We start from the raw sequence: 20,573 nt of genomic DNA on the forward strand, positions 1-20,573 counted from the left end.
AGAGGGGGTGGGAAGGACACGGCGGGAAGGAGTGCCGTGATCACTGTTGTCTGGACATGATGTGGCTGTTCTGCGCCCAAGAACTCAGATCGGCACTGTTATAGTTCACGGTTCAGCCACTGCTGCCTGCACTGGACCTGTGTGACACTGGGCTCATCAACACCCAGGGATGGCAGGAGTTTGTAAAGCCCCACTCCTTCCAAGGGAGTTAAAGGTTACAGCGGGAGCGTAGGGTAGCCACTGGCACATTGGCCTTGCTCAAGTAAATAACCATTGACCCAATCTCACGCAGTCAACCCTAATTAGATGCAACGGTTCATAAAAACAAGACATGAGAATAGGAGGGGGGCCTTGGGAAGAAGAGGGGTTCCAGTGGGAAGGGCAGGGGAAGAGAGACGATAATGGTGGGAACCTTGATGAAAGAATATTATAGATACGTGTTTAGGAGGTTGTAAAAGAATACACAAACAAACAAATACACACAGACTTGGTGAAAGCTATGAACACCACCCCTCACCGAAAGCATTCAGCTCTGGGTCTTGGTGGACACCAGGGAGTTCCCCACAGCTCTAAGTTAGGAAGTTCTACCTGAATGGAAGCAAGTCTCCCAAACAGTGCTGGAAGGTAGATCAGCAGTCTGACTTCGGTGATATACGGCCAGATTTCGGCCACCCAGTTATGTATTAGCTGAGTCTGACTTAGGTCGCTGAAAACAATGACAGCAGAGATAGTGACAGCAGAGACAGTGACAGCAGAGACAATGGTTGCAGGACGGGCAGGGATGAGGAGCTATCTTCTAATCTAATCAGAGTTCTCCCCGGGGTCCTTGGACATGGAAAATCAGGAGGACGTGCCGCAAACTGATTAAGCATCAAGGCATGTGCTTGCTGGTGGTGGGTCAAGGAGTGACCTTCTCAAAGAGGACAGTGTGATTTAAGAGGCAGACTTTGGGGTCCAGAAAGGTATGTATCCAGAATTGAGGTCAGCTTCTCATCAGCTGACCTTGGGGAAACTCATTCATGTTCCTGGCCTTAATATCCTTATTTGTGAGATGGGTACAGCAGCCCCAGTGCAGGTGACATTCCTTTGGGGTTAAGTGAGTCTTTGGGACAAATCTGTCGTCACCCTCCCCCACTAACTATTGAGTGAGCCCACGGAGAAAGTTTAATCATGGTGATTAGCACACACAGGCAATCAGAGAGCCGCAGTTGGGCTGGAAATGTCAGCAAACAACTGGGGGTCGGTGGATACATCCAGATCGGTGACTGGACGGAACACTGCTCTACACTAATGAAACAGCACAGGCTTCAAACAAACAAACATCAGCGACTCTCACTGTAGCCCAAGCTGGTCTCAGACTCAGGGCATTTCTAGCCTTAGCTCTCCAAGTCCTGAGACTACTATAACTGGCTCACAGAGTCTTTCACTTTGCAGACATAATGCTGGGTGATTGCCGCTGCCCGAGGAGAAGCTGGGCAGAGGGTACTGAAGCTGCTGCTCTTCCACCCCACACTGCTGCCCAGTCTGGAGGACTGAGGGGCCAGGGTCTGGCAGGGGCGGTGCTCACCTTGGTCACAGTGGACACCATACTTGCCCTCCGCGCAGGTCTCGCAGGCCGTCCCATTGAAGCCCTGCTCACATTTGCACGTGCCGACGCCATTCACGCCGTCCAGACAGAAGCCGTTCCCAGAGCACACATTCTGATCTTTCCTGGGGCAGGCTTGGCATTGTGGGCCAAAGAAGCCAGCACAGCACGCTTTTGTCTGAAAGGGAAGGACAAGGTGGTGCGCGTGTTTATCTTCTGCTCTGGGGACTCCTGGGATCCTGTGTGCACCTGCCTGTTTCCTAGACTCCAGGGTTTCTTAGGGACAGGGGACAGAGCCCTCTGAGGACGGAGTGGGGCTCCGCCATGTCCTGGGTCGCTTGCCAGCCCCGCAGGCAGGAAAGGGGAAAAACAAATCAAAAGTCGTGAGATGAAAATGGAGAATGCCAAGGAGGGGAGGCAGGGAGAACAATCCAAAGGGACCTGGCTGGTGGTACACGCCTGTCATCCTAGGACTTAGGAGGGTGGCCAGTGCGAAGCCAGTTTGGACCAGATTGAAAGTTTATTACTGTTGTTGTTGTGACAGGGCCTCATTTAGCTGGTGCTGCCCTGGAGAGCTGAACATCTACTTCCTGGGATTATAGGCTGGGGCTCCCAGCACAACGACTAACACAGGTGAGCCTGGAGGGGTGGGAGGACCCAACAAGCCTTCAACACCTCCAAACCAGGGACCTTCTGCTGGATGGTACTTCATCTACAGAAAGAGTGGATGCTTTCACATTCTCCGAGAGCCTCTTGTGAGTCAGGGAAGCCCCACTGGATGTCTGTTTGCCTTCGCTGCCTTTATTCTTAAGTGCAGTAAGACATACAACTCTCTCTAGTCCCGTGCTCTGCAGTGTATAAGCCCATGGAAGAAGAGGGCTCATCCTCCGGGGAAGAAGCAGGACAGTAAGTCATAAGGAATTTCCCAGAACATTCCAAAGTGACATTCAGAGATCCTGGTATTGGGGTTCCATTTTCTGCATGACCGAGTGCCCTCGCCTTCCGTTGCTGACTACGCCCTTTGTCTCCTGGTCACATTTAATCGACTAATTAATGGCGCTAAATGTCACGGCAGAAGAATGTGTGTGAGAAAAGGGCTGGCCCCTTCACCTTCTACATCCAGTTTCCTCATTACCCAGCGGAGGCTTGGCCTTTTACCCACTTTCTGATTTGCGGGCTTTCCCACATTTTCCTGTCACTGGCACTACGGCAGCGGTGATGGAGATGAGGAGCAGGTGGGGAAGAACCCGGCTGAAGCACTCAGGGGTGTACAAATGACGGCGCTGATCCTGGGCACTCAAAGGCTCGCTCATACTCACAATGACGGTCCTCACACACTTTGGTTGGCACCCCAGGAAGACGGATCGCTTCCCCATGAAGTAAATGGTGTAGATGCACTTCCTGGTCTCGCCCTGTGAAGTCGCAGGGAGTTTGTCACCCCTTCAGTTAGGAAGAGAGTGTGCCAATTCCTCTAAGTGAGGAACTGGGTGACCCTTTTCCCCTAACGTGTTCTGGAAAGGGTGGGTTGTGGCTTCTTGGTGCTACGTCATAAACAAGAACACAAGCGAACCCCATTGCTGTCCGCTCTAGGGCAAGGGGCAAAACCCAAAGTTATACTGTAAAGCAGTGGTCACCAAGAATGTTTTTCTAGAAGACTAAATCAAATTTGGAGGAATTTTTAAAAAAGCCAGATAATAATATCCTTCCAGCCCTGTATATTCATTCAACTTAAGCTTTAATTTGTTTATTGATTTATAGTTTGCCAACTCCAAGAAAGAATTGTTTGCTCATAAAGATTTATAATGCATACTACCAAATTAAAAACCAAGTGAGAGACTTGGTATTCGCTGTTTACCATGAATTATACAGAGACTCGCTCTCTGTCATGGTTGTTAGCGGAAGCAGCTTTTATATAAAAAGAAGCCATAAGAAACAGATGGGTAATAAATTTAAAGACATGTCTACCTTTTTAACGTTTACACCTGTTTCTTTGGGAAGGTCAGTTGTGACTTCAGTTATAAAAGGGAGCCAGGTGGGAGGGGTGTACCAGGCTGGCTACGGGACATGGTCATCACTTGGAGAACATCTTGCTGCTGCCCTTATCCAGTTAGTATAAAAAGACGAAGAAAGTGAAAAGTGCTTTCTTGGATTGCATGGTGGTTTATGGGCCCCTTTCTATTTTCACCATCAATTAAATTTCCCTTAGCTCCTCACAATCCCGTATTCAAGGCGATGGAGACGTATACCAACGGGAGAAGGGCGCTCAAAGCATATACTCCAGGCATGACACAGCCATGGCAACCATGAGCTCACGGCACTGGGCTTGCCCAAGACTGGGCCTGTCAGCAGTCAAGGATGCGGGAGGAGCCCGTGGGGCCCTACTCTTCCCGGGGAAACCACTAGATAGATGAGGGGAGTCACTGTCTTCGGTTCTGTCTCCCTTGCTGGAGACACGTTCCCATCAGGCTCTGCAGACAGTCCCACATCCATGGTGACAGTAACAGCCCTGGTTAAACTCAGTGGGACACGATACAAAAGAGTGTGGGCAAGAGACTGGCTTGTGTGGGCTGACGGGTAAGAGAGGGTGGGGTAAGGAACTGCCAAAGAATAAATTTAATTAATAAAAAGTAAAGCGAGACTTAACAAAAAAGGAAGTGAGCAGAGCCCAAGCTACCCCAGCCCCGATTCTGGACCGTCTCTGCAGTGTGCCCAGCCGCCACAGGCTCCTGCTGCTGTGAGTTCCCCCCCACAGGGGCCAGAACCTCCACCTGGAAGCCAAAATAACCCCTTTCCTTAAAACAATGCACAGTGCACAAAAAGCTAGACATAAACCCAGGGAGGGAAGGGGCAGAAGAAAATACATGCTTTCCAGTTTGGCCTCTCGTCTCTGGAGACTTTTTTTTAAAAATAAGATAAAAGTACTGTACTTACAAGTGGTTTTGTTCCAAGTGGGCAGATTGCTTCCTGGGAACACTTCCCACAAATTCCCTTGGTAAGAAGTATAGAGACAAAGAGGTCACGTCAAGGTTGTTAATTTCAGTGCAAAATGAAGCTGCAAATAAGAGTTTGGAGCTGCAGGTTTTAGAGCATCTGCTCGGCCTCCCTAGTGTTCTCTGGGACGGGCTCTTGGCTCCGGGTCTTGCATGTCTGAACACTGCTTTCATCTGCAGCATCCTAGGAATCCAATAGTCTCTTAAAACACAGAGACACCGTCCTCCTGAATCTGAATTCTCTAGCCCGATTGACTGATGTACTGGAAGCCTTGTTTAGTGACCTGGGTCAGATGAAGAGACAAAATGTCCCACACAGAGCCTGCCTTGACAAAGCATGGTGCTGCTGGGGGCTGCAGATCTGGAACCCGCCACCGAAATAACACATATAGAGAACACAAGACAGAAAGGCAGAAACTTCTGAGTGCTACCTTCCAGACGAGGAGACGGTTGCTCACTGTGTCTCTACTGGCTCCTGCCTGACAGTGAAGTGTCACTTTGTGAATTGTTTCTAGGCCCAAGGTGCCCAGATTTGAATCCTGTCTCTGCCACTTGCCACTGTGTGACAGAACCTCCCTGCGGCTCATTTTCCTTCTGTAGACTGGAGACAGTCAACGTCCTTACTTTTTTGGGGTGTTGCGAGGATCACGTGGGTTAACACATGTAAAGTGTGTAGATTTCTGGGTTAAATACCTAATAAGCCCCAGCAGCTGCTCCTATCACCGACAGGTACTACGCTGTCGCACAGCCTGCAGCGATACACTGAATTTGCTCATTTCCACACGCGTCTTCTGGTCCACCAGCCTTAGTCAGTAGCTGTCTCGGGTGAACCACTGACCTCTCCCTGGCATGGTTTCCCTCTGCAGGAGACCCGGGGCTTCAAGCTAGGCACAACCCATCCCATTAGATGACAGCCTGCTGAGCTCTGGGCTGTGTCTGTATTCTCTGTTGGTAGGTCAGAGATGCTCACAAAGCAGACTCCTCTTTGGTGCTCAGGATTGAACTCGGGCCTCACGTGTACGTGTAGAGGGCCAGCGCTCTACATAACGCTCCAGTCATAATGAAGGAGAAGGTTTTGAGTTAAATTGAGATCATCTCATAGGAAACCCTTAAGTAAGATTGTTATTATTTAAAGATTTTTATTACATTTTGTGTGTGTGCGCGCGCGCATGCGTAGGTGTGTGCACGTGTGTGCAGCTGTACATGTGTGGAGGACATTTTGCAGAATTCACATTGCTCCTGTCACAATAGGGGTCTTGGGGAGTGAGCTCAGGTTCCTGGACTCTGTGGCAAGCACCTTTACCCACCAGGGCATCTCCCCGGCCCCCTGTTTAAAAATTAAAAAAAAAATCATAACCGATTATTTTCAGCACTGGCCGTTGATATAACTTACTCTCACAATGCTGCTGTTGTTTTCGTCACATCTGTTCTTCTGAATTTCCAGGACTTTCCCCAGACCGTGGATCACTCCTTTATCTGTGGCCACGTTGCTGTAGTTTATTGGAGCGTCGTTTACGTACAGCTGTGAAGGAGAGAATCGGACATGGTTTTATTAAGGTGGTATTCAGGGACACGCAGAAGACAGGAAGTGGGGCCCTCAAAAATAGGAGATATTTTGGTTTGGCTGGCGTGGAAAAGGGGAATCTGAATCACAGTCCTGAAACTGGCCCTCTGAAGCTGTGTGGTATGGGGCCAGTGGCTTTCCCAAACCTCAGCATTCCTCTTAGTGAAAGGAAAATTGTCCTGTACATCATCTCCAGGGTATGTCCCATCTCTCAGATTGACTGGTTTATGTTTGTTTAAAAATGGTGGCCTTAAGAGCCCAGGCTTGTGCCAGCTGATAAGCTGGCTTCATGGACACGCTCGTCTGTGCTGTGTGGTCCACAGGCATGGGCGTCTCCCCTAACCAAGACACAGGGAGGGCAGTGCATCCTTTCCGTGTGTCTCTATCTCGTGGCTAATTTTCCAGCAGCTCCTAGGAAGGCGAAAATGACAATGAAGATGGGGGAGGAAGAAAACTTAGTGCATGGAGCATAATGTGTCAGTCTTCAATAAGGATTTAAAATTCACAAAAGTATCAAATGGTATCATCAACTCTCCTTACTGTTGAAATTGCTACTGAATATGATTGGCTGGCAGCAAAGGGATCTCCGTTTGGATGTTGGGGTACGTGAGGACTGAGCTCCACACTTCCATTTCAAGGTCAACGAACACTGAGAAAACTCATTTAGGCTCAAATAGTGATGACAGCACAAATTTCCAAACTCTAAGATGTTGAGCTATTTTTGAACACCCCGAGAGCAGAACGTCTGATGTGTTCCTACTTAGTTTGGCACTTAAAGGATCTGAATCGTTTCCACCATGAGATATACGCAGAGAATTATGGGTTTCGTTGAAAATTTTATATAAACACACCTACTCAATTAGAAAGCACTTTCCTTCTGCTGCCATGGCCACAGAAAGCAGAAGCAGTGCTTCTATTGTTAAAGTTTGTTCCAAATCGGGAGATTTCTGGGCTAATAGAAAATGAACGTCACAACACTGACGGCAGCTCCATTGACAGCATTAATATTCATCTCTACCTCATGAAATAGAGAGGAAAGACTAGAAATAACAAAAGGAAAGTTTCTATCAATAAGATCATTGCTATTTCTGAAAAAATAAATTTATTGGGGCTGGAGAGATGGCTCAGTGGTTAAGAGCACCGCCTGCTCTTCCAAAAGTCCTGAGTTCAATTCCCAGCAATCGCATGGTGGCTCACAACCATCTGTAATGAGATCTGGCGCCCTCTTCTGGCATGGAGGCAGAATGTTGTATACATAATAAATAAATAAATAAATAAGTAAAAAAGGGGGGGCTGGAGAGATGGCTCAGAGGTTAAGAGCATTGCCTGCTCTTCCAAAGGTCCTGAGTTCAATTCCCAGCAACCACATGGTGGCTCACAACCATCTGCAATGAGGTCTGGTGCCCTCTTCTGGCCTTCAGGCATACACACAGACAGAATATTGTATACATAATAAATAAATGAATATTTAAAAAAAAATAAATTTATTTATAAGGAAAATGTCTTTGCTAGACTCTGAACACTGATATGAAGTCAGAGATAAATGTTTGGAATTAGATTATTCTACAAGCAATGAAGAAAGTAAAAAAGTTCTTTATAAAATTTTTTGGATAGTTTTTTTTAATTTTAATTTTGGTTTTTTGAAACAGGATTTCTCTGAATAATAGCTCTGGCTGTCCTGGAACTCACTTTGTAGACCGGGCTGGCCTTGAACTCACAGAGATCTGTGTGCCTCTACTTCCCAAGTGTTAGGATTAAAGGCATGTGCCACTGCACCTGGATTTAGCTAGATTTTTACATAAAAGTTTTTAAAGTTTACATAAAAATTATTTATTTCAATGATGGCATCAGCAAAGAAATTTTCAAAGATTTTACCTTGCTAAAGAATCAAATAATATTATTGCTTCTATGACTGCACCATTAAATGCTCATTCTAATACAGTGTGCTTGTACTCTCCTGCTGCCCTCCATCTCCCTCTGACAACCCCATGCTACGCAGCTGAGTGTCTTAATTACTGTTCTGTTGCTGTGAAGAGATACCACAGCCAGGGCAACTCTTATAAAATGAAGCATTTAAGAGAGGGCTGGATTATAGTTTTGGAGGGTTAGTCCACACTCATCATGGAGGGGAGCAGACAGGCACGGCACTGGGGCAGTAGCTGAGAGCTTACATCCTGACCCACAGGCAGCAGGAGAGGGGGAGGGGAGGGGGGAATGGGAGGGGGAGGGGGAGGGAGAGAGAGAGAGAGAGAGAGAGAGAGAGAGAGAGAGAGAGAGAGAGAGAGAGAGAAGCTGGGTCTGGTTTGAGCTTTTGAAACTTTAAAGCCTGCTGCCATACCTATTCTAGAAGGCCACACCTTCTAATCCTTCCCAAACAGTTCCATTAATCAGGGACCAAACATCCAAATGTAAGAGTGTATGGGGGTCATTCTCATTCAAACCATGACACTTGGGTCACCTTAGGACTCTCTTAAACTTGTGATCCTTTTTCCTTGGCCTCTGTGCTGGCTAGTTTTTATAGAAACGTGATGTAAGGTAGTGTCATTTGGAAGACTCCTAACCAAGAAAATGTCTTTTTAGGATTGGCCTGTAGGCACATACTTGGGGTCTTTTCTTGATTGATGACTGATGTGGGAGAGCCCAGCCCATTGTGGGTGGTACTATCCTGGGCAGGTGGTCCGTGGGTATGTAAGAAAACAAACTGAGCAAGCCAGCAGCAAGCCGGTAAGCAGCACTTCTCTGTGGCCTCTGCTCCAGAGCCTGCCTTGCCCTCTCTCAGTGCTGTTCTGTTACCTGAGAGTATAAAGTGAAAGAAAACCCTTTCTCCAGATTGTTTTTGGTCACGGCATTTATCACAGCAACAGAAAGCTTCACTAAGACTGTCTCCATAATCCCAGGCTTCCAGGCACATGCCATGCTTGGCTCCACATTGACTTTTTTTTTGAGACGGTTTCTCTGTGTATCCCTGGCTGTCCTGAAACTCACTTGGTAGACCAGGCAACAAATTTTTCTTCTGATAATTTATTTAAGAATTATATTGTTTCTTGTTAAATTTTCATAGTTTTAAAATGCGGCATTTGAACTACAGAATTTTATATCACAACTATAATAACTAGTTTTAGGAAGTCTTTTTTATGAACGCTAACCATTTAACTACATAGGCATCATGTGAGGTGATCACTAGAATAACACTGTGGTGGTGGATGTATTCCAATGATTATGTGATATTAATATTCATTTGTTTGACTGCAAGACTTAATGCATATCACTAGTGTTATGGTTTAAGTAGAAATGCTGTGGATCCCCAAGTGGCTACAGGTAGGCAGCAGGCCGTGGGTCTTGAGAGCAACCAGTCTCAGGCAGGGACCGTGCAGTTCCCCAAGTGGCTGCAGTGGCCATGAGGGGCAGCGAATCCCAGGCAGGGAGCTGTGTGGTAGGTGAGAGACCTCGAGGGGGCAGCCAGTCCCACGAGGAGAGATAGATGGATGGGCACGCCACGAGACCATGCCACAGGTCTCTGAAGGTGGCTGGTTCTGGGCAGGGAGCCACACGGCTGGCAAGAGACAGAGATATGGATAGGCACACCATGCAGAGTGAGGTTGGATATTTATTTAGTTGGTTATGGAGGGGGAAAAAGGGAAAAGGGGAGAAGAGCAGAGAGAGAACAGAGACAGAGAGAGACACAGAGACGGAGATAGATGGGGAAGGGGAAAGGTGGGGAGAAGGGAGAGACAGAGCTGACAGAGATGGAAAGGAAGGGACTCAGGCTGGAAGCTTAAGATCAGCTTGCCTTGGCAGGGAGGGAGTGGGCGTGGCTTGTCTCTTAAAGGGACAGAGCAGACCATTACAACTAGACTCCTGAATTTCTGAAGCCAGTGCCACACCCTGGAAGGTTGGTTTTTTTTTTTTTTTTGGGAAACAAACCTCCCTTCCATCTTGCAGACTGAAGATTCTCTGTTGGGTTGACTGCTTGTTACTGTTTGGACTCTGCAGTTGGTAGGGCTTGGCTGATTATCTGAGGCTGATCACATGATCTGTGAGTGGGAGACTGAGCATGTCCTTTATCCACTGCTTTCTGATTCAACAGAAACAAAACCTTTCCTTGTTGATAAGGTTTAGGAGGACTGGAGGTATTCTTCCAGTATGGAAGAGATGAGGGTTGAGAGTAGCTGAGACACCTGCTCTTGAGTTTGTTTTTTTTTTTTTTTTGAGATGTACCTGGTCATTGTGGAGAAAGAAGCCAAGGAGGTAGGAGAAGCCCAGCATGGTCTCTCGGTGCATGCCGTTGTGCAAGTCATTCTTCAGGAGCTTCTCCTCCAGGACCACGTGGTACCGAAGAATGTCTTCCTCCTGTGTCACACACATAAGGAGAAGTCAGCCAGTGGACTACACTCGGCTCCACTGTCCGTGTGCAAGACACCAGAGCACAGAGGTATTAGGCAATAAGGGAAGCTGTGGATCGCCAGGTAGGACCGCCAAGAGCACCTAGACGGGCATGATCCAAGCAGCGAGTAGATTTTGAAAATGATTTCTTTGATATTACAAAGATTTCAGCTTCAAAAATTCAACATAAAAGGAGCGTTCGCAATGAATATCATAAAAATTATACACTTCTAAATAAAATAGAAAATATCAGCGACAAGAACATGAAAATTATTCCAAATATTTCAGTACCATTAAAACAAAATATTCCCAAGTAGAAACATGCTTTCAAAAACACTATCCAAAATAACTGCAATCAATTATATCAATGCAAAGAGGTTTGAAATTAAAAAAAAAAGTTGTGCTGGGAGGTAGTGGAGCAGACCTTTAGTCCTAGCACTTGGCATGCTCTCTGCAATTTTGAGGCAAGTTTGGTCTACAGAGTGAGTTTCAGGACAGCCAGAGCTGTCACCCAGATAGAGACTGTCTCAAAAGACCAAAAATACCAACCCCCCCAAAAAAAACCCAGAATTGCAGTGGCAAAGGGGTAATTTTTTCTGACATTAAAAGATGACACTGTGGAGAAAATCTATCTGCAAATGCTCAAGTGGTTTCCACTTACATAATTAATTTGGACTGTAATTATAGACAATTATAATTCTTTAATATGCAAATTAATATTTTCATATCCCTAATGAGATGTTAAGGACAATTTTTTTTCACATAAAAATGGAATACATACTTTCATGGACACTAGGTAATTTTTTTGGTGTTAAATATTTTAGTTTCTTTCTTTCTCTGTTGTGGGACGATCCTTCTGTACACTTTGAATATGTATTACTCTCATTGGTTAATAATAAAGCTGACTGACCTATAGCAAGGCAGGATAAAGTCAGGAGGGACAATCAAACTGAGAACTCAGATGTAGAGGGGTGGGGTAGAGAGAGACCCTCGCGAGCTGCCCAAGAAGCAAGATGCCAGAGGACTGGTAAGGCTACAAGTCACATGACAATACATCAATTAATAGAAAAAGATTAATTTAAGATATAAGAGCTAGCTAGAAATATGCTTGAGCCATTGGCCAAACAGAGTTATAATTAATATAGTTTCTGTATGAATATTAAGGTCTGGGCAGCCGGGAAACCAATGTGCAGTTTCTATCTACAGTCTACATGTACACACATATACCCACACGTATACACTCGCATGCGCACACCCACGCTCACAACCCCATTACAAATAGAAGTCAATCTTAAGGGGAAAAACGTCGTAGGCGGCGGGTGACACTTACTAGAGTCGTGGCTTTCTTCTCCCTGATATAACTCTCGATGGCTTTATTGTTTGGAGCAAACACTGTGTAAGCGTCTGCAGCCTCGATGGCGCTTGCCAGATTGTATTGCTGCAAAGCAAAGACAGAGCAGCCAGTGAGGGCACTGCCCGGCCCCGGGGCTGCTTCACAAGATAAACGGTTATGCAGAGAAGATGGTACTTGCAATGATATAGCCTCGGAAGATGGAGTAGTCGGGCATCTGGTCCAGACGGGTGAGGAGGTTTGGAAGGGAGCCAGTCAGACTTCTTTGGGGCACCAGAACCTGGGAACAGAAAGCCCCGAAATTCTATTTAGCAAATTTTGGTACCATTTGCTGTCCACACAGAAGCCCTGTTGGCTTCTTTGGGCTGAATTGACTAAAAACTTTTTGGTAATTTTCAGAACAAGTTATTCCAGGATGCAAAGTGACCACACACTGGGAGGATTGAAAATACCCGTTCACTTTTAAGCTCTCCCTAACTTTACCCTCCATCTGGGGAAAACTTCCTCTCTTGCAAAAGGTTTTCTAGCTCTCCCTGAGGAACCCCCCCTCTAACTTTCATGAACTTAGCCTCTGAATTCTTCGCTTCTTATCCTGGGACCCTTAAAGTCTACTATAAGCCAGTGACCTGAATCTGCCTTATAAGAAAACATGTTGCTTGGTAAAATGCAGAAAAGACAGGACCATTTTCCATACAAAGTGAGATTTCTGGCTGTGTGTGCGCGCGCGCGCGCGCGATCCAGGTCTGGAGCCCAGAGCCTCGTGCAAATGTGCAAAGGAGCTGTTGCCGAGACCTTTCCCCAGCTATGCGACCTCTCCCTTTCCCTCCCAGTGTTCTCCTTCTAGAACCTGAATGCGGTCACGTTTTCGTTTCCTCCTCCCCCGCAGTCTCGCCGACACTGATGGGGCCCCCGGTCGCCCCGGGAGAGCTCAGCAAAGAACAGGGGGGCGCCCGACAGAGACAAGTGAGCCAAGACCTCCCCCCAGACCGCCATCTGATGGAGGAAGACTGAGACCGGAAGGGGAGGAGTCGAGGCCCTGAAGCACTCGCCATGCCATTGGCTGCCGGGTGTGAGTATGCAAATGAAGGAACGTCACTTCCCAAGCTCTTGGGTTGCGGTCTTCGCCATCTTCTCGCGCCTGCCGGTGCAGGAAGAACGGGAAGACGGACTGCTGCTGGTGAGCAGCGCTGACAGCCGGCTGAGGAGCGGGCTTCGGTTCCGGAGCCAGGCGGTGTCCGGAGGTGAGCGTGTGGCTGTGGCTGGCGGGGCCCTCGTGTGGCTGTGGCTGGCGGGCGGGCGCGAAGCCGTCCTGTGACAGGAGGGCAGGCAAGAAGCCATCCTGTGACAGGAGGGCGGGCTCGGCCAAGGCCATCCGTGACTGGGGTGCAGGGGAGGGCGGGCGCGAGGCCGTCGTGTGACAGGAGAGGAGGCGCGAGGCCATTGAGTGGCGGGAGGGCGGGCGCGAGGCTGCTGTGTGACTGGAGGGCGGGCGCGAGGCCGTCGTGTGACAGGAGAGGAGGCTCGAGGCCATTGAGTGGCTGGAGGCGATTGAGTGACTGGAGGGTGGGGGCGAGGCCATCGTGTGACAGGAGGGGAGGCGCGAGGCCATCATGTGACTGGAGGGCGGGGCGCGGGGCCCTCACGGGAGGACAGGGGAGGGTGGGCGCGAGGCTGCAGTGTGAATGGAGGGCAGGGGGGGAGGGCAGGCCAAGACCACGGCGTGACAGGAGGAGGGTAGGTGAGCCTGTCGGTGACTGGAGGGTGGAGGAGGGCGGAGCTAGGCCGTCGTGTGACTGGAGGGCATGGCCGCAGGGCATGGCGGGGAGGCCGTAGGAGGCGGGTGCGGGCCGAGGAGCTGTGGCACTGAGCAGAGGCTCGCCTATTGCAGGGCGCACCGCTTCCGCCATGTTTCAAGTTCCCGTGGACAGCCAGGACTTCATCAGGATCCTGCGGCCGTGGGTGAAGAGCGTTCTCCAGGACGTAGGGCTGCAGAGCTGCCAGGGGTCCTTGCAGGCCCTTCAGGCCTTTGCCCCCGGGGACAGGTACTTCCTCAATACCTCCTGGCCTGATGTGGCCCCCAGGGGGCTTTTCAGACGGAAGCTGGGATACCGAACCAAGCCGTACTGCTGTAGCCTCTGCCAGTACTCAGCAGACTTGTTCTCTTCTCTCAAAAACCATCTGCATCGGTGCCACGAAGACGAGGCCGACCAAGAGCTGCAGATCCAGTGCCCTGATTGCTCATTTGTTTCACGGCCCAGTGTGGTGAGCAGGCACTTCTCGTTATTCCACGAGATGGCCATGCAGGATCAGAGCACCCAGGATGGGAAACCCTTGAAGGGCTACATAAAACAGTTCACGTGTTTGAAGTGTAGCTTTTCCAATACCACCTTCGGTAGCATGAAGAAGCACGTGCTGCTCACCCATTTTCAGTTCTTACTTAGTGCCTACGTTGGATTTCAGAGTCAGGAAGAACAGGCGCAGCCAGAAGCCAACACTCTACCTGCTGGGAGATACTATTGTAAAAAGTGTGGTGCCACTGTGTGCAGCCAGGATGGTCTGATGTCCCATATTCTGACATCAGATCTACACAAGGACTTGGAAAATAAGCTGCGGTCTGTGATCTCAGAACACAACAAGCGGCCTGGGCTTCAGAAGCAGGCGCCCGTTGCTCCAAAGCCACAGGCAGGCTTGGCCAGGCCAGCAAACAGCAGTGCTGCACGCACCACTGCTCGGGCAAAGCCACGTCGGTCCCGCCCTGCCGTGTCAAAGAACACTCCAAGTCCAGCCATTGCGAAGTCAGTGACCTTGGCCCAGCCTGTGACCACTGCCCAGGTACAGCCACCAGTGGGGGTCCCAGGCACTTCCTGGAGCCTCACTGATTCTGTGCCTACTGCTGCCCAGTCCCACATGGCTGTTGTCTCCAGCCCTCTACCGGTGGGCCAGATCAGCCTCACACTGCAGTCTCCAGCTCCCTCGACTGTGCTCCCCTCAGGCAGGGCTTCACCTAATAAGCCTATCAACCTTCCTGCACTACCCGTGAGTCAGCCCCCTGGGCCTGTGAAAAAGTCTGTTAGAATGAGCGATCTCCCAGTGAGTCAAGTGATCCTACCTGGGCTTTCATCCCTGACACAGCCCATGGGATCTGAAAGTCAACCAGCAAGACCTCTGGTGAGATCAGTGAGGCCAGCAAGCAGGCCAGTGGAGCCCACAAGCAGACAGATCAGGCCTGGTACCCTATCTTCTGGTGTTTCTGCCAGTTCTGGGGTTCTGCAGACCACATCACCAGGAGCAATTTCTGTGGGTCAGGTGGTCTCATTGTCAGTCCTTCCTGAAGGTCAGATGTCCCCTGCTTCTGTGATTCCTGTACAGCTAGCAGCTTCTGGGGTCCTTCCCACTGGCCCAGCAGTCCAGCCCAGGGTTCTCCATGTAGACCAGGCTGCCTCAGCACAGGCTCGCCCCTCTTGTCAGACAGTGTCCTTTAGGGTTCTCCCTGCAGAGCAAGTGGTATCATCTGGGTTGCTGTCTCCCAAACAGCTGATGATCTCAGATGTCCCTGTGAACCAGGATGTGAGCTCTGGTATTCCTCTGCTTGGTCAGCCTGTTACATCAGGAGTCCTTCCTGCAGGCCCACCAGCTAGACCCAGTGTGCTCCAGTTTAGTCAGTCTGTTGGCACTGGCATCTCGCCAGTGAGCCAGCCAGTGAGAGCTGAAACGTCACAGAACACCATGTTCCCCAAGTCAGGCACTGTTTTCAGGAAGCTCCTCCAGACAGGGACACAGGTTAATGGGAAACCCATTTACATGCTGGACCCAGTGCCTGTCACTCTGCCTATTATTCCTCAGGGTGCTAGCATCCTGATTGTCACTCCATCCCAGGTGCCCAACCAAGCCCTGTCCTCCAGTGTGGGTCCACAGATGTCCAGTGCTTTACCCAGCTTGCCCTCCTCTCAGGGGCTGGTAAACACTGCAGACCAGAATATATTTGTTCAGGTCTCTTTACCCGAGGTCGATGTGAATATGGTTGTCAGACAGGCCAAGCAGTGGAAAACCTGCCCAGTTTGCAATGTATTCTTCCCGTCCAATGTCTACCAGGCTCACATTGAAGTGGCTCACAAACCAAGTGAGTCCAACTCCAGTGAGAAGCATGAGCCAGTAAAGCTGGCAGTATGTGCGCCATTTCTGAAGTGGACAATGGAGAAGGCCATGCGGTGCCTCTCCTGCAAATGCTTGGTCTCAGAGGAGGAGCTAATGTACCACTTGCTCACACATGGCTTGGGGTGCCTGTTTTGCTCATTTGCTTTCCACAGCCTGCAGGATTTCTTGGAGCATAGCAGAATTAAACACCATGGGAGGAGGAAGCTGTCTTTGGAATACAGTAACAGGGGCTTCCAGTTGAGCCTGGATGCTAATGGCGATCTGTTGTTCCCCTATCTTGATTTCATCATCACTCTGCCAAGAGAGAAGGTGGGAGAACAGGAAGTCTGCCTGGCTATCCTCTCAGGGATACATTCCACATCACTGGTTCCCTTGTATGTTAAGGTGAGGCCTCAGGTTAAGGATGTACTTAAGCTTCTCAGCAAACAAGAGCTGACCTGTCCCCTCTGTTTGAGCACATTCACGATAACCGAGACCTACATGTTACATTTGAAGGACAGACACCATGTTATGCCGACAGCCTATACAGGATTCAATTCTCCTGCCTTCAAGTGTGTCCACTGTTGTGGGGTCTACCCTGGAAGCTTAACTACAGCAGCCATCACTCTGCATTTGCTGCATTGTGAATGTGCTCCCAAAGGCAACAGCTTAGACCGACAAATTGGGTCTGGTTTTGTTGCAGGGAGTGAACTGCAGTTCGTCAATGGGGAAAGGATTCCTGATTCTAAGTGTCCAGTAAAGAGAAAGTGGCAAGATGGCCATCTGGGGGCAGAAGACGAGAAGGGGAATGAGAAAGTTTCCTTGCCTGTCCTAAAGGGTGATGCAGCATCAGGTTCAGAGGAAGGGACTAGTGCTATGCCTTTGAAGAGACAAAGGGTTGAAAGTACAACGAATGGACTGGTTGATGATGATAATTTATTCCACATCCTAGCATTAGATCCTAGAAAATACAAAGACTGTTCCTATGAGAAAAAAAGGCAGTTTCTTAAAGAGTATTTCCATAAGAAACCATATCCTAGCAGAAGAGAAGTAGAACTGTTGTCTTTATTCTTGAAGATGGAAAGAGTTAATGTGGCTTTGTTTTTTGGAACAAGAAGATATATTTGTTTGAAAGCAATAGAAGTCCACAGACCCTCAGTACTTCTAGGCTTTGATACGTCTCAACTTAAAAATGTTAAACACAGACTGAGCTTTGAGTGTGAACCACAAAACTCAGCTTAAAGTTCCAGGCAGTAGTTTGAGCTGACTTTGCTCTGTTGTGTTGGTTTCTGTTGCTTTTCTGCATGTTTCAGGTGCTCAGGAAGACTTGGGGTAAGAAGCAAATGTTACTCTAGATGTACTGATTCCCGTCGTTCAGTCTCCTAGTGACTCTTAAGTGTAACCACTCCCCTGTCCTGTGAATTAAGTTTTGATATTCCATATATGGCTTATTCTCCTAGTAGCTTCCATCAAATGATATAAACCTGAAATCTACAAATACTTGTTTTCTCCTTTTAGGAAATTTCTGCTTGTTTGTAAATGACTGGTTGAAAATAAGAGTATTGTTCTGGAGTATTTTGAGCATCAACCTAGGAGACAGCTATATTTAGAGAAAAGAACATTGCTATGTGTATGACTTTCTAAGAACAGGTTTTAAAATTTATATTTTATTTTATATATGAGTGATGTGCATGACAGAAGAGGGCATCAGATCCTATTATAGATGGTTGTGAGCCACAATATGGTTGTTGGGAATTGAATCAGGGCCCTCTGGAAGAGTAGCTAGTGCTCTTAACTACTAAGCCATCTCTCCAGTCTCTAGCTCTTTTTTTTTTGTTTTTGATTTTCTTTTTTTGTTTGTTTTTTGAGGCAGGGTTTCTCTGTGTAACAGCCCTGGCTGTTCTGGAACTCACTATATAGGCCAGGCTCGCCTGCCTCTGCCTCCCGAGTGCTGGGATTAAAGGCGTGTACCACTATTGCCTGGCAAAGAATACATATTTGAACATTAAATTCTGTTAATATTAGCTTTCAATATTATACTTTTTATTTATATTTTCAGTTTTGTCCTGAAAGCTTTAAAGAATACAACTCATAGAAAAAATAAATGTTTTCATTATTAAAAATATCCCTATCCTAGGGTCTTGTAAGCAGTTCACAATAAGTATTCCTTTATAAAGCAAGAATTTGTAGAGGCAGGACTGCATTCCAGTGTGGACTTTATAGTGACAAGTCATCTCTCCATTAAAAGATAAGACAATTTTTTTTAGCACGTTTAGACTAGAAATCGAGAACACAGACACAGAACTCTTTCTTGCTTGAACTGCTCATAAACAGGTTGGAAGAAAGGACTGTGGACACATATATGCTATTCTTGCCTCTGTGCAGACTACTTGGAATGGATTACATGTTTCAGGCTTATGGTAAAAGGGGTAGAGCTAGAGCTGTGTCTTTGTGGCTGGAGAAACCTAGTCGATGTGTTAGAGTTGGGAAGATGACATTTCCTCTGCCCCAGGTAGCAGGCATTGCTAAGGAATCTGTGTTGAATTACTGTGTTGTATCTTCTACAGATACCAAACCTTGTGTTTTTTTTACACAATATAAGGCATCAACGTTGTGCATAATAACATAGACCAGCCCACTTAGGTCTGGAATCTTTGCCTTTTTTTTCCTCCTGGCAAAACAAACTACTTGTGATGAAGAAGATGTGCTCAGGAGGAAGAGCACACACAGACAGAGGCAGTGTACTTGGTTTTTATTCTGAGGAAGGTGGTGATTGTGTCTATTCCCTATTGGCTGGGGTCTGACCTCATAGTCTTACTCGCTTGACAAGTCTGAAAAGAATTGGTGCACAGGAAGTGGAGGAAGGGGAGCAAGGAGTCCCTGCTGCAAGGAGAGAAGGGCCATTGCCTCAGGCTATCAGACTCCTAGACTAGGAATAGTACTATTGAGGAAACAAAATATTTGCAAATATTTTTATATTTGCATTAAAATATTTGCAAAACTTAAAAAATAAGAGAGACAAAAAACCTCTTAATTCCTTGTCCTAAATATAAATTTTATAGTATTTGATAGAAAAGACATTTGATACTTAAAATTTTTCTTTTAAAACTTTTTTTTTAAAAAAACTCATTACTGTGTTGTTTTTTTCTGCCCTATCTTGGAATAAGAAACTACAATGGGAAGGAGGGACCTGTTTTGTAATAGCTGACTCACTATCCTGAGTTAGATTCCTACTACAAAGGATAAGTTCTTTTTAAAAAATTTTTTGAATTAATTCTTATGTATATTTCATTAGCATAGTTTAGGTGAGCCTGCCTTTCTAGGGGTAGTTCTTTGACCAGGAGATTAACCTGCCTGCAATGAAATGATAGGTTGATCATTGCCTTTCGCTGTGCAAAGGAGGAGCTTGTCTCCCTTCAGGTGAAGTACCCAGAGTGCGGGGCTCCAGGAAGCATTACAGTGTTGCTATATTTTCAGAAACGCAGCACTTGCATGTAATGCTTGTAACATGCATTCAGGTGGTTGTGAATCTTCTATGACTATTGGCTCGCTCTTGTCAAACCCGAGGGCTGCTCAGATCTTTTTGTTGTTGTTGTCTACCTATTTTCAGAGAATCTACTGTGAATTAAAATTTGTTATACCACTGCCAAAAAAATAAATAAAGTTGTTTTTGGAACCCAGTCTCAGAAATTTCTTATGCATGTTGTCTGAGGGCTATTTTGTATCACAAAGGCAGAACTGAGTAGTGACAGAGATTGGGGGCCTGGAAATTTAATATTTACTATCTGGTTCATTACACACAGATTGTTTCCAGCGCCTAGATTAGAGGAAGGCAGGAACATTTCTGAATTTTGAAACCTTCATCCTGTGGATCACTTCTTTCTTCCTTATTATCCTCATACTTATATTTTATCCAATCCTTAAAATTTTCTTTACTGAATTTTACCCTATACCGAAATAAAATGTTCCGTGTAAGCTCTCTAAATAACTCTCACCCTACAGCAGCTCTGTTTGTTCCTGATACATTTGCAGATCTTTTAGATGTGGAGAAACTGGCTAAGGGGACCCTCATCCTTTCTACCCCAGACCTGACACAATTCTTTACATTGGTCCTCTATTTTCTCCTATTCTCTTCAATGCTCTGCAGCTCCCTGCTATGTCTAGCTCATTTCCCTGGCAGTGGGACCAGTCCCTGACACCCTACATCAACTTTGTGCTCATTTCTCTGGCAGTGGGACTGCTCCTTGATGCCTACATCAACTCTGTCCATTTCCTCTCAGGAACCTGCTCTGTTTCCCCTGCCTCTGTTCCCGAAACCACAACCTTCCCAGAAAATCACTTGGTTTAATTCTGTTGCCACGTCATCTGCTTGCAGCTCTCTAGTTATCTTCCAAGTCTCTTCAAGAATGCAGGGCAGCAATTGCATGACCCATTGCAACCCATCAAGTTAAGATTGCCTGCTATATAGCCAGAGGACTCCTTCTCAGTGGGCCCAGAACTGCCCACTCCAGCAAAAGCCCTTCTCAGCAAAAACAGCTATAATGTCCCTGCTGTATGTTTTTATAT

The 20,573-nt window shown here is 47.3% G+C and overlaps 2 protein-coding genes across 3 annotated transcripts in view; one reads left to right on the forward strand and one right to left on the reverse strand.

The window, feature by feature from the left end:
- The window catches only part of Stab2 (stabilin 2), a 138,787-nt gene that overhangs the window by 48,823 nt on the left and 69,391 nt on the right, over positions 1–20,573 (reverse strand). For both annotated transcript variants that reach the window (XM_038314950.1, XM_038314949.1), the window contains exons 32-38: positions 12,055–12,153; positions 11,853–11,960; positions 10,358–10,489; positions 5,969–6,097; positions 4,517–4,573; positions 2,905–2,997; positions 1,568–1,763 (exon numbers count right to left, since the gene is read on the reverse strand). In XM_038314950.1, coding sequence (XP_038170878.1) covers positions 1,568–1,763; positions 2,905–2,997; positions 4,517–4,573; positions 5,969–6,097; positions 10,358–10,489; positions 11,853–11,960; positions 12,055–12,153 — 814 coding nt within the window. The remainder of the gene's footprint in view (positions 1–1,567; positions 1,764–2,904; positions 2,998–4,516; positions 4,574–5,968; positions 6,098–10,357; positions 10,490–11,852; positions 11,961–12,054; positions 12,154–20,573) is intronic.
- Positions 13,752–17,249, forward strand: LOC119803610 (activity-dependent neuroprotector homeobox protein 2-like). Its single transcript, XM_042054256.1, has 2 exons — positions 13,752–14,972; positions 15,006–17,249. Exons 1-2 carry the CDS (start codon positions 13,779–13,781, stop codon positions 17,247–17,249), a joined length of 3,438 nt encoding a protein of 1,145 aa, XP_041910190.1. The 5' UTR covers positions 13,752–13,778.

This window comes from Arvicola amphibius, chromosome 17 (genome assembly GCF_903992535.2).
Source record: "Arvicola amphibius chromosome 17, mArvAmp1.2, whole genome shotgun sequence".
In the NCBI taxonomy this organism is placed as follows: Eukaryota; Metazoa; Chordata; class Mammalia; order Rodentia; family Cricetidae; genus Arvicola; species Arvicola amphibius.